This window comes from Medicago truncatula, chromosome 1 (assembly GCF_003473485.1).
Source record: "Medicago truncatula cultivar Jemalong A17 chromosome 1, MtrunA17r5.0-ANR, whole genome shotgun sequence".
NCBI lineage: Eukaryota > Viridiplantae > Streptophyta > Magnoliopsida > Fabales > Fabaceae > Medicago > Medicago truncatula.
This window is the reverse complement of record NC_053042.1, coordinates 1,400,454-1,414,491: the sequence shown is the minus strand read 5'-3', so window position 1 is coordinate 1,414,491 and position 14,038 is coordinate 1,400,454. Positions and strand designations below refer to the sequence as shown.

The following is a 14,038-nucleotide window of genomic DNA, read 5'->3' as shown; positions in this document are numbered from 1 at the left end:
GTACTTATTTCCGATCATAATCATTCATCATATTTAACGTAACTAACCTTTTTTTTTTCTTAAACTAGGAGACTTGCCTTTCACACTGCTGACGACTTTCGAAACCTAGGCTCTCAGTTTGGTGTCAAGTGTGCTATCGTAAGTTATAATAGAAAATTGCATAATTCAATGTAATGTAATTACAAGTGTGTGTGCACGCCCGCCGCAAAAGATCATATATATGCTGGCTGGTTACTAACATAATCTATTTTGATTGCTTTTTCTATAGATTGCTCAAGAGAACCGCAAGGAACACGAATCCATCCTGAATTCAGAGCAACCTCGTATTATTGTAAGGGTTGTTACAATCTTGTAATTTTATTATTTCAATTTATCACTGCTTCTAATTTTTTTTATTTCTTACCCTTCAAGGTTGGGAGGCCTGACCTAATCTTATATCACCTAAAACACACCCAAGGATTTTCTCTTGCTCTTGCTAGTTTAAAGTACCTGGTATGATTTGATTGATACCGTTTTTACATTATTACAAAATCAAATATTTCATATATCTTGTCTTTACTTTCACTGCTCTGCTCGCAGGTCATAGATGATGCACACCTGCTATCTACGTGATATTTTAGAGATTTCGACAATGATTCCTAGTGAGCGGAGAACATTTCTTTTTTCATCTACATTCACAAAGGAGGTAAATATGTAGGTTTTGTAACAAAATCTCATAAAAGTTCTCTAAATATTCGTGTGATTTCAGGTCCATACGATGCTAAGCGTCTGTTTAAGGAATCCTGTGAAGGTACAACCTTAATTGCTTCAAATCTCCTGCTTGACTCATGTTATTCACAATATAATTTTTTTTTATTTTGTATAGATTGACCTGTCTACCAAATATTCTATTGCGGACACACTGCAGCAGAGTTGCTTTATGCAAAAAGAAAAACATAAGGTTTCTCTTCTCCCTTGTCCAGAAAATGTTGAATATCTTACTGTTAGAAGAGGACAAATTAGAAGTTTTATTTTATGTTTGGTGTGTATTAAAAGTTGTAGACTAGTAACATCTAGTTCCATTTTGCCTGTTTGCCAAGTGTTACCTATGTAGATGTAGAAATATCATAAGATTTGCTGCTTGCTTTGTACAGTAGATTTAGCAAAGTAGAAGTATTTTATTTAGTTTGATGCACAAGAGACAGCACTTTTATTAAGGAAATGTTTATATTTAACGCTTCTAACAAATTGGCTTTATTTGATGTTAAAACAAGTAAATTAATTTTTTTTCATTAGTTTTGGGTTTTGTGAATAAGAAGAAACTATTATATATTATTCATGCTTGCGCTGACCGTGTTCATCAATTCCATGCTTCTTGCATAGGATTGCTACCTTGTATACACTCTCGCTAGAATGACTGGTATTGGTATACACTCAGCAATGTGGTACAACGCTTCTTCTGGCGTCTTGGTTTCAGAGCCATTCCTATTATGCGTTATATGAGTCAGGTAACTGTACTGCAGGTCCTGTATTCTAATTTTAATTTCTTCTAAACCGTCAACAAGAAATATGCCTAATTCTTGACATAATAACTTTTTTATAGGCAAAGAAACTTAGATCATTGAATGCGTTCAAGTCTGGGGAGTACAATATTCTCCTTTGTAGTGACTTCCTTAGTAAGGGACTAGATATTCCAGCGGTAGATATGGTGATTAACTACAACATTCCTCGGTATCCAAAGGTAAGATGTGCTATATAATGCTTTTATACTTTTGTTGACGCGTTTTAGCATATTCCTGACCGTGTGATCTACAGGATTATATCTATCGCGTGGGATGGACTGCTGCTCATGTTAACGTTGCCATTTCCTTTGTGAGCCCAGATGAAAGGAGACATTTCAATATGATAGAGAAACATATAGGTTAGGAGTGGATGCTCTTTGCCTTTACTTAGCCATTTTAAAGAACAAAAACGTCATAGTAAATAATTGATACAAGTATTTTTTTTTTTTCTTCAGGCAAGAAGCTACCACTGTATCCTGCACCATTTGAGGAAGTTTTGCTTTTGGAAGGGCGTGTTGTTGAGGCTGAAAAATATGCACAAGAGGTAAATTTATGTATTGAGCATAGTTATAAGCAATGTTTCCGATAATTAGATAGAAAGGAATGTATGAAAACACGCACGAGTCTATTAAAAATGACAAAAAAACTAATAGAGATACAATTTTAAGATTAAAATCGTCCTAATATCCCTCTCACGTGCATTTACAAAAGAAATTAGTATTTTATATGATTAGCTTTTCTAAACAATATGATAGTTCACTCAATCAAACTTACATAAAAGTAATATGAAAGTTTTTTTTAGGGAAAAGCCAATTGACAATTAGAATTTTATTAATAATGTCTAAACCCAATATCACAATGAGAATACTTTATTCACATATGAATATGAAGGATTGTAGAAATCCCACACTATCATTTGCTCAAAAATCACATAATGCATTTCTAGAAATAGTACTTGTGTCCAGTGAAATGGGGGAAAAGGATACTAATAGAAGGAAACAAAACATATTAATCTTAACCACTTCTATTTACCTCCTTGTGCATACTAAGTCAAACCATACACACTCCCAACAAACTCAATCTTATCCAACTTTGATTCTATTTTTTAACATCTACAAAACATACACAATAGATATAAGCAAAAACAGAGTTTGTTTGAAGGCGTTTATTTAACTATCTTGAAATCAAACTAAAACCAACTACGCTAAAGAGACAAACCACAACCACCTATACTGAAAAACCAGCAAGAGACCAACGATACAAACAGCCAGATAAACACAAACAATATAAATCTGTAAAATGAACTAAAACGCTCGCGAACCAAAGCAAAGAGCCGAACAAAACTGATATGTTGCAGCTGAAACACACGGAGATGGATCAGAACCCAGGGGTGCAACAACATTCCCCAAGCCGAAAAAATCAGCTCTGAACTATGCAGAATATTACCTCGAACACGCTCCAAATTATGAAGAAAATTATCTTAAACCATCTCTGAATTATGCAGAAAAACAGTCAATTTAGTAAAAGTTCAAATATTGAAGAGACCAACAACCAAACTAGTACATTTAAACCCTATATGCACCAGTAATATAAGAATATTTAAGAGAACAACAATCTTACGTCATTGTCATTTACCCATGCAAGAGTAATTGCAACAATATTTCTAATTTCTCCTTTTCACATATAGTCAGCTTTTCATAAATCAAAGACCAGCTATTACAGTAAAATAAGAACAATTGCATACATATAACATGGTAGAAGCGTTAGTTCAGTTGCAGTACATGTCCTAATTAAAATATGCAAGCAATTAAAAATTCTCCTCAACATCAAAATGACTTGGTCGTGGTCTAGGGTATCACAACCAATTTCATTGTAAAATTTATACAGAGTTCATCCAGTGAATCCAACCAGACTATAAATCATAAAGCGAAGAACCGTTTAAAAAAACCTGAGAACTATAAAAACTAAAACCAATGAAATCAAACATAAAGCAAGGCAATTAGTTTCAGAGATGTGAAAACAAAAAGCAGTAAATAAAATGGACATCAAACATAACATACATATAGGTTCGAAAGCTGGACATTTTGAAGCTTCATTATATTTATGAGACGTCGATGCTCCTCTTCAAATCAAACCTGCAAATCAAATCAATAGCCAATCAAATAAGCAGCCAACATGAATACAAACCATTACATTTCTCAAGAATGAAACAAAGCAACAATGTCATTTTGCTACACCGGAAAAGAAACAACTAATTTGTGAAAAAAACAAACCCCACATTTTGAAACTCATATGGAAAGTGCTTCTTTGAAATTATGGGTGAATTTATTGTATTCTGAAGGGAGAAAAATGACATTTCAAAAACACATTTAATGTTTTGTAATAAATATTTATCGAATATTTCAAAAACACATTTAGCATGACCCATTAAATTATGATGAGTGAGTTGAAATTGGTCTATTCTCATGTGATTTAACTTAATTATTACTTTTCTAAATACTTAACTGTTTGTATTTTATTTGTGTAGGAAATGAAAGAATTGGGTTGGATGAGCGGAGGATACTTAGAAAAGGAGGAGGCACCACGCAGGAGCGGGGCTAGGTTGTCTTGAGAGCCCTGACGTATGCGCTCAGACTCTGGAATTGATTGGCATGTGCAACTAGTACTAGTGTGACATTTTGACTTTTTAAAGTGTTCTTGACTTGTTGGTTTTTTTTAAAAGCTCGGTATCCGATCTAAGAATCGACTAATCTGAGGGGACCAATCTCACCGTCCACTTGCGGGGGCCCGTTTAAAGCCAGAGCAAGTTCTGTATGGACTTAGCCCACCGAAATTGACACCAGAGGAAATCGAACATGAGACTTTTGGAGGAGCAAACTCCAAGATCCCAAGTCAACCACTAAGCCAACCTTAAATGGGTTGACTTGTTGTTAATTATTTTATTATTTGGAATAGATTTGATCTTATATTCATTGTGAAACCGAAATTGACACCAGAGAAAATCGAACATGAGACCTTTGGAGGAGTAAACTCCAAGATTCCAAGTCAACCACTAGACCAACCCCAAATGAGTTTACTTGTTGTTAGTTATTTTATTATTTGGAATACATTTGATCCTATATTCATTGTGAAGTCTTTGCCAAACCGTGACTGAGTCACTATAATCGTCATAAATCGCTTTGTGGCTTGATTAGTTTGGTTAGCCAATATTTTTCTTTAAAAAAAAAATAATCTAACTTCTCTTACTTGAATCACTAAATCACTAAATATGGTCGCATAGAGATTTCACTCCTATGTTTTTCATCAAAACTTGTGACTTTGCTCGCCAATCCATTTAAAAAATTTACCATATACCTCAACAATGTCCCCTACCCTTTTAACCAAAAAAATATCAATTTTACCCACCTACCCCATCAATTTTTCTGGAATATAGTAAAGGGGACATATTTTCTGTTCTTGAACCCAGCATTGATTTTCCAAGTAATGCTTTTCATCCTAGTGAAGCACTTTGTACTCCACAAAGCAGCATAAGGGAAACAAAGGGTTGCTACGAAGTTGCACCGAGAGATCATCATCTTCAAGTCATAAGAAGTCTCTTTCTAGATTTAGTGGCTCATCAGGTGTTCAAGATCTTGCTAGTCCTCGCAAGTAAAGAACAAGGCTCAACATGAAAAATTTGTCAATCAATTAAGATTTAGGGACCTTAGGAGAAGTAGCATCTACACAGACAAAAATGTCTAGTTGGAGAAGGAAAAGGCATTTAGTAAACAAATGTTGTTAATACTACAAAAGTTGCTGAAGTTCGAGAGACTATCATTAAGTTTCAACAATCGCAAGTCAAATATCATGGACAACACTTGTAGGTCTGATGAGGACAATGATACTCACATTGGATTTGAATGTGAAACAGACTCTGAAGCATGGGTACTTCTAAAACGGTAAAGTGCCTCTACCAAGTACGCACCCGTATTGGGTATGCGTAAGGTACTCATGGTACTTCATTTTTACTCATCTACTTCTAATATATATATATATATATATATATAAACAAATCCCCTGCAAAAATATTATTCCGCCGTTAACCAACTAAAATTTTACAATTGCTTTTGACAGGTGTTTAAGGATATAACAGGCAATTCAAGTGACTATGATGGCTTAGAATGAATCACTTCATTTTAATTTGGGTTAAATATGTTATTGGTCCCTATAAATATACCAACTTTTCGTTTTAGTCCCTCTAAAATTTTCCTTCAACTTTTAGTCCCTAAAAAAATTTTCATCTTCTCTTTTGGTCCCTCTTTTAAAGTAAACTCATATGTATAATTCATATTTTTGAATCAAATTTTCCAGAAAAATTCATAATATTATTATAAGAATCTCTCCCGAAAAAAAATAGAATTTTTTAACAAAACATGAATTTAATATGAATTTTTATATTATTTTATGGTTAAAAATTCATATATAATTTATGTTTACTTAAAAAATTCTAATTTTTTTTTGGAAATGTTTTTGCAATATTCTACACATTTTTGTACAATTTCATTAAAAAAATACTATAATTTACTTTGAAATAGGGATCAAAAGTAGTGACTCAAAATTTTATAGGGACTAAAAATTGAAGGAAAAGTTAGAGGGACTAAAATGAAAAGTTGGTATATTTATAGGGACCAAAAACATATTTAACCCTTTTAATTTTCTACTTTCTTCCTATTTTAACCAAAACATACACTATTATATTAATAATCTCAACAAGGGCATGCATGGTATTTCAAACAAACTTCACTTTAATTCAAAAAAGCAAAACCTCGCCCACGTTTTTCACTTCTGTACAAAGAAGAGAAGGTTCAAACCATATATGGATATTGGTTATATCATCCAAATGAGTCTGACTCATAAGATGAATGTGAGTTTTCTTATAAAAAACTGACATGGATGATATTATCAATACCTTTAAGATGTGATTGCTTGTAGAAGGTTTCATGCAATTCATGATGCAAATCATGACGAAACCATTACATCATCATAATGCTTAAATATAACGATCTCGCTTGCCATTGTTGTATAATACTTGTTCTAGAAGATGGATAACGAGGTTGGATTTCTTACTTGGAATAACCTTATATATGTCTTTGACATATATAAGATTTCATTAATCCAAAGGATACTAGAAAGGTACATGTATTACAAAATTCATTTATGAATTAGAGCAAGCTTCTCGAAGTTTAATTGTTTATTTCAATAATAGAGTTTATAAAAACTTAGATTAATAAAAGAACAAATTTAAATTTTGTGCACACAAAGAGATTAGTGGGAGCATTGATATTAGTTTGGTGGATTATGTGGAAGACATACTAGTCACCAAAACAATTTATCCACATATGAGAAATGGTTAGAAAAATATTTCTAATATTTACCAAAATCGATTATAATGTTAGACACTAGAATACTTTTAAAAATATTTACGGATGTCTTAAAGGACTACTAGTACATTGTCACTTCATTTCCCCTTTTATCACGTTTTGCATATTGTTGTGTCATGTGTGTGGTATTAATATGAGTTCCTTTTGTTTCAATTTAGTAGTAGTATACAGTAGTAATATTTGGTTAAATTTGAATTGACTTTGTAGGAATGCACTTCTTTGAAAAGTTATTCTATGCAATGTGATAGGGATTTTAGTTGCAGATGAAGATTCTTGACTCTAGTTTGCTCTCTGCTTGCTCTTCACATATATGATATATGACATTAAATTTAAGTTTTTCTTCTGCATTGATATTTTTTCGTAGTTTAAACTAGTTACAAACCCGTGCTTTGCACGGGTTGAATAACGTATTTTTTTAAAATTTAGTTCTGAAGGAGAAATCTTATAAATTACGGAAAATTGTTACCCTTTATAAATATGAAAATCAAAGTTGCGTAAACCGAAAATTTGCAACACAGAGTCTAAAGCACTACATAAAAAATAACATAACAATTATTGCAATCTCTTATTCCTTAAAGTTAACCCGAACACAAAATTTTACTCTAGATTTAACCTAACTTCTTTGCTTAATTTTACTGTATTACCCCTATTTAATTTAATCAAAATGTTAACGTTAATTGTTAGGGAAATCAAAATAACAAATCGCTCCTAATTTTTCTCCTTAATTTTATTAAACAAATTATATTAACCCTAGATTTAATTTATGCAAAATGTCAGCTCATTTATAAACGTTAACCCGTGATGCAATATTAACCCTAGATTTAACCTAATTTTTTCGTGTGACTTTACTATATTAACCCTAGATTTAATTTATGCAAAAAGTCATCTCTAATTTTAACCTAATTTTTCCCTCCACACTTTTGCATTTAATGTTTATCTAAAGTAAAATAAAAGTATGTTCCCAATTATATGCTGTTTTTTTGAAAGAAATAACCGTTAACCCGTCTCGCTATAGTTAACTTAATATCTTACTTATAAATGTTAACCCGTCTTGCAATACTTAACCTATCTCTTATTCCTAAACAAAGCTTGGTTGCCCTAATTTTAACCTAATATTTTAACCTAATATTTTAGCAACTTTTCCCTCCTTCAAAACCTAACCATATTTCCTAATTCCCCTCCTCGAAACCCTAACCATGATTTCCTAACTTCACTCCCCCTAAAACCTATCTAATTGATTTCCATAAACCATATCTCCTAACTCCCCTCCTCCAAACCCTCACCAATATATTTAAATCCTTTCTCCTAAACCGAAATCTATTTCTAAAACCATACCTTTCTCTTAAACCGAAATTTCTTAATCAACATGGCTTCCAGAAACATTCAAACTTTGTTGTCATACCACTACCTCACTGGTAACCATATCTTCATTCCACTCTGGTTTAAACTAAATATATAGATTTTTGCTCTTATTCCTCGCTGTTTGAAAGTATAAATCATTCTTTCAATCCCTTTCAATCTTTTGTAGGTCCGTTGGTGAAAAACTCTTTTTCCGATCTTGACAAAGCAATCAACAAGCTCAGACTGAAATACAGATCATATATCGTTGAATATGACATTGATGTTGTATGTGTTTTTTGCGAAATATACCTATTCTTAATTATTTGCATTCTATTTTATCAATGTTTGTGATGTTTTTGTTTGTTATTTTTTTAGGGTGCAGTATGCTTGCCAAACATGTTTGGCGGTGATTTCGGAGATCAAATTGGGCGCTATGCAATATTGACTGATCCTAAGTCCAACAAGGTGTGAAGATCAGAGGGGATGCTCCGATGGTTGGGTCACATGATACCATCTACCTTGATGTTATTTACAATTAGTCCATGTTTAGATAAATTGTGCAAGACCTTTTCAATTTGAATTTTAAGTTTTAGTTTCTTAAAGTTTTGGAAGCATCTATTTTTTTTGTCTTTGAATTTAGCAAATGTCCCTTGAATTTCATAAATAATTTAGCCTTGCTTGCTTTGCTTTTTGATTTATATATTTGTGTTTGTTTTTGTGTTGCTGAATCAATTTAGTAGCATGGTTGTGTTACTGAAGCATTTTAGTAACATGGCTTTTAGTAACATTATTAGTAACAATTACTAGAATCAATTTAGTAGCATAGTTGTGTAACGTCTCCTCTTAACATTATTACTAACAATTACTAATCCAAATCTATAAAATATGTTTTGGGTGGAAACAAACTAAAATCCTAATCCTAATTTCTCTCAATCAAGTAACTAAGAGATTTCATCCACATCTCTAAACTAACTTTTTGGTGGAAAGAAACTAAAATCTTTATTTCTCTCATTCAAATAATTAGGGAATTTCATCCACATCTCTAAAATATGTTTTGGGTGGAAACAAACTAAAATCCTAATCCTAATTTCTCTCATTCAAGTAACTAAGAGATTTCATCCACATCTCTAAACTAACTTTTTGGTGGAAAGAAACTAAAATCCTTATTTCTCTCATTCAAATAATTAGGGAATTTCATCCACATCTCTAAAATATGTTTTGGGTGGAAACAAACTAAAATCCTAATCCTAATTTCTCTCATTCAAGTAACTAAGAGATTTCATCCACATCTCTAAACTAAGTTTTTGGTAGAAACAAACTAAAATCCTTATTTCTCTCATTTAAATAATTAGGGGATTTCATCCACATCTTTAAAATATGTTTTGGGTGGAAACAAACTAAAAATCATAATTCCTCTCATTCAAGTAACTACTAAAGATTTCATCCACATCTCTAAAATATGTTTTGGATGGAAACAAACTAAAAATCCTAATTCCTCTCATTCAAGTAACTACTAAAGATTTCATCCACATCTCTAAAATATGTTTTGGGTGGAAACAAACTTAAATCCTAATCCTAATTTCTCTCATTCAAGTAACTAAGAGATTTCATCTACATCTCTAATCTAACTTTTTGGTGGAAACAAACTAAAATCCTTATTTCTCTCATTCAAATAAGTAGGGGATTTCATCCACATCTCTAAAATATATTTTCGGTGGAAACAAACTAAAAATCCTAATTCTTCTCATTCAAGTAACTAAGAGATTTCATCCACATCTCTAAAGTAACTTTTTGGTGGAAACAAACGAAAATCCTTATTTCTCTCATTCAAATAAGTAGGGGATTTCATCCACATATCTAAAATATGTTTTGGGTGGAAACAAACTAAAAATCATAATTCATCTCATTCAAGTAACTATTACACATTTCATCCACATCTCTAAAATATGTTTTGGCGAATCAACTATGGTAATTCTTAAGTAAAAAAAAAATGTAAATTCTTAATTAAAACAAAGTGCCCCATCAACAATATTAATTTCATTTTATTCATATTAATCTTTATCCTAAAATGTTGGCCACTTCCTAATTTTGTTCCACTATTTTGTGCTTATCCTGATAACTAATACTCTTTATTGCTCAACCGACATATCCTACTCACACATATTCCACCTTTTTCCTATAAATATATCATAACCTATTAGCCAAACCATCTCAATCTAAATAAGCATCATCTTTCTTGGAAAGGAAAAAACAAGCCAATGATGTCTGCCAAATACACTCCAATCTCAGCTGTTTCTGGAGGAAGAAAGAATCTCAAGATGTGTGTGCGAGTTGCTCACATTTGGTTGATTCGAGAGAAGAAGGTCCCCACTAGCATCATTTTCATGAACATGTTACTGGTCGATGAAAAGGTTTCTGCATGTTTGCACTCTTAACTTTAAAATTAAAGTAATGTCATTTTTGTTTTTTAGTTATGTAATTTAACCAGCTGTTTAATGTTGTTGTTGTCGTCAACAGGGTGGACGTATTCACGCCACAGCTAGAAAAGATTTGGTGGCAAAGTTCAGGTCCATGGTTCAAGAAGGGGGTACATATCAGCTTGAAAATGCAATTGTAGATTTTAATGAAAGTCCTTATAAGGTAACTTCACACAAACATAAGCTTAGTATGATGCACAATTCAACTTTTACCAAAGTACACTTGCCTGCTATCCCTATGAACGTTTTTGAGTTCAAGCCATTCAATGAAATTCTCTCTTCAACTGTCGAGGAAGTATCTACGGGTAGGACTTGAATTCTGAATGTGTGTTGTACATTATTTCTACATATAAGCATTCGTTTATGAATTTCATACATTTGTTTTTGCTTTTGTATACGTAATTTCAGATGTTATTGGTCATGTAATTGAAAGAGGTGATATAAGGGAAACTGAAAAGGACAGAAGGAAAAGCAGGGTTATTGATCTCACTTTAGAAGATCTTGAGTAAGATTTGTCTCTTTCTTTGTACCTGGTTGTAATATAATTTTAATATACCTTATGTTTCTGAATTGATATTTTGGTAATATTTTATTACAGAAACAACCGCTTGCATTGCTCTCTTTGGGGTGAACATGGCGACAAAATTGTGACCTTTTTTGGCAACCATGACAACGACACACCTACTATATTGATATTGCAGTTTTGCAAGACACGCGTGTATTTAGGTATGTCGTGTTTTAAGTTTTTGCTTTCTGCTGATATCAACAATGAAATGGGAAATTATGTTCACTTGCTGTTGATTTTTAAAAAAATTAGGTGCTATGGGAGTTGTTAATGCCTTTAATGGGACTAAGCTGATACTTAATGGCGATTTGCCTGATGTCGCTGCGTACATGACACGGTAACCATTTATATTTTCATATGCTTTAGAATAAAGACAAGTTTTTTTGGTCATAATTAAGTTGTCTGGAGGTCTCACCACTCTTCTATTAACATTGGTGCCATTTTATTAGAATGAAAAATGCATCAATACAGTTCACCCGAAGTGTCAACCAAATTTCAACGAACAGCTCCGCGTCTTTATCAGATGACTTGCTCAACACTAACCGAATGACAATTGAAAGCATGATTGAGTCAACTGAGGTAGCTATCTATTTATTGAAATTTTTAGATGTCGTTTTGGATTCATCTTTGTTATTTTTCACATGGACAGTTGTACATTGCAATATCACAGGTTACTTCGAGGGGTGGTTTAAAGATATTGATTAATGACGACGACGGCGATGATATCGATGTTGCATCAAGTGTGGTCTACAGAGAAGTTTTCCGTAATGTGTAGGACTTTTTTGGGTACTATTCATTTTCTTACTTATTGAAAGTATTTGCATGTCAACGAACTTCAGTTATAGGAACTACGTACTAAAATTGTGGAACAATAACAAAGTCTATGGTAATTGTCATTTTGCTTTGATTCACGACAATTTTTACATTCAAGCGAACTACAGTGTCTTATTTTTTCAGTGAGTATTAATTTTTTTAAATGACACGTGCGTTAGCACGGGTCAATGGTCTAGTAAATGTTAATCCCTCTTGCTATACTTAACCTATTTTATTTCTTAAAGTTAACCCGAACTCAAAATTTTGTCCTAGATTTAACCTAACTTCTTTGCTTAATTTTACTGTATTAACCCTATTTAATTAATCCTGTTTAATTTAAATAAAATGTTAACGTTAATTGTTAGGGAAATCAAAATAAACAAATCGCTCCTAATTTTTCTCTTTAAATTTACTAAACAAATTATATTAACCTTAGATTTAATTTATGCAAAATGACATCTCTTATTTCTAAATGTTAACCCGAGACGCAATATTAACCCTAGATTTAACCTAATTTTTTCGTGTGACTTTACTACATTAACCCTAGATTTAATTTATGCAAAATGTCATCTCTTATTTCTAAATGTTAACCCGTGACGCAATATTAACCCTAGATTTAACGTATTTTTTCGCGTGACTTTACTATATTAACCCTAGATTTAATTTATGCAAAATGTCAGCTCTAATTTTAACCTAATTTTTCCCTCCAAACTTTTACATTTAATGTTTATCTAAGGTAAAATAATAACCTTAGATAATCACGGCATAAAAAAAATTCTTCAAAAGAAAAGATGTTAAAACAACGGAACATTGTGATTCATCATAAAATATGTATGAGCTGATTTAGAGATCATAAAATCAGTTTATGAGATTAGGAATTGACATAATTTTTAGAATGAAAACAATTGAAACTAATGAGAGTGATTGTTTTGCGCTTTCCTTTTAGAATTGTTCTTGACACCTCGTTTGGGAAATGCTAAACAGGGAAATAACAACAATATTAGTCTAATGCATATTAACATGGATAAGACGTATGCGAATATAGTTACATATAATTTATAAAATAAAGGTAGCATAACTGATTTTAAGCTAAAGAAAATGTATCATGACTTTTAATTTATCTTCCTAAAAAGGTTAGATAAATGCATTCATGTGCATTATATGAACCCCGTTGACCAATTAACATTGTTGAAACAGATGGAAATTAAGCATCGCTCCCGCATGTGCATCTATAGCTAGCACCATTTGACAATGATGTCTTCGAACATTTGGTGAAACTCTCGTAATATTATCCAAATTGGTTAAGATTGAATTTAGTTGTTTTCCAAATGGTGATGCAATATGTATCCTAACACAAATATGCACATGAAATAAAGAATAATGCAATATGTATTTTTAATTTGTGCGTAAAAAATTCAAAGAATGTTTGTACATAAAAAAAAAGCAGACCTTGACTAAGTTTATAAATTCAACAATTGGCCTTACTTGAGACAGATTGAAAAAATCGTTGTACGAAGTACATTGAGAAGAAGTCGAACTCTGACTTAAGTTCTGACTGATGCTTTGACTCTAAGCTTGAGAAGTGTTAAGGTCACGACAACAATTCAAGAAACATGGTAAAAAAAAATCAAATTAGATTGTGAAATAATAATTTACTCTAACACTGTATTGTGAAATCATAATGCAAACTTACTAAGTCTTAAACTTCTCAACAACCGGATAATGTAGGTTGGTGAGCAGCCTCGAACCTGACCAATTGTTACATATATTTGGGTTGCCATTGACTACAAAATGGAAGCAAAGAACTCGAGGTAAATAGATGGTAAATGATAAAGCTACGAAATATTTTTCCCATAGTGTTACATCAACTATATTCTCACT

General features: G+C 32.1%; 1 protein-coding gene and 1 pseudogene across 1 annotated transcript; both read left to right on the top strand.

The window, feature by feature from the left end:
- Window positions 1–654: 654 nt before the first annotated feature.
- Window positions 655–4,152, top strand: LOC25481864 (DEAD-box ATP-dependent RNA helicase 10-like; annotated as a pseudogene).
- Window positions 4,153–5,387: 1,235 nt separating this feature from the next.
- LOC120580311 (uncharacterized) lies at window positions 5,388–11,685 on the top strand. The gene is made up of 5 exons (XM_039834025.1): window positions 5,388–5,465; window positions 10,820–11,084; window positions 11,188–11,284; window positions 11,378–11,505; window positions 11,597–11,685. The coding sequence occupies exons 1-5, from the start codon at window positions 5,388–5,390 to the stop codon at window positions 11,683–11,685; spliced, it is 657 nt and encodes a 218-aa protein (XP_039689959.1).
- Window positions 11,686–14,038: the final 2,353 nt, after the last annotated feature.

Bases quoted from the DNA above. Each gene is read 5' to 3' on its own strand.
- LOC120580311 (XM_039834025.1), top strand. From the start codon at position 5,388: ATGGACAACACTTGTAGGTCTGATGAGGACAATGATACTCACATTGGA. The intron at 11,085-11,187 runs GTAGGACTTGAA...ACGTAATTTCAG, and splicing joins TGTCGAGGAAGTATCTACGG to ATGTTATTGGTCATGTAATT. The intron at 11,285-11,377 runs GTAAGATTTGTC...ATTTTATTACAG, and splicing joins CTCACTTTAGAAGATCTTGA to AAACAACCGCTTGCATTGCT.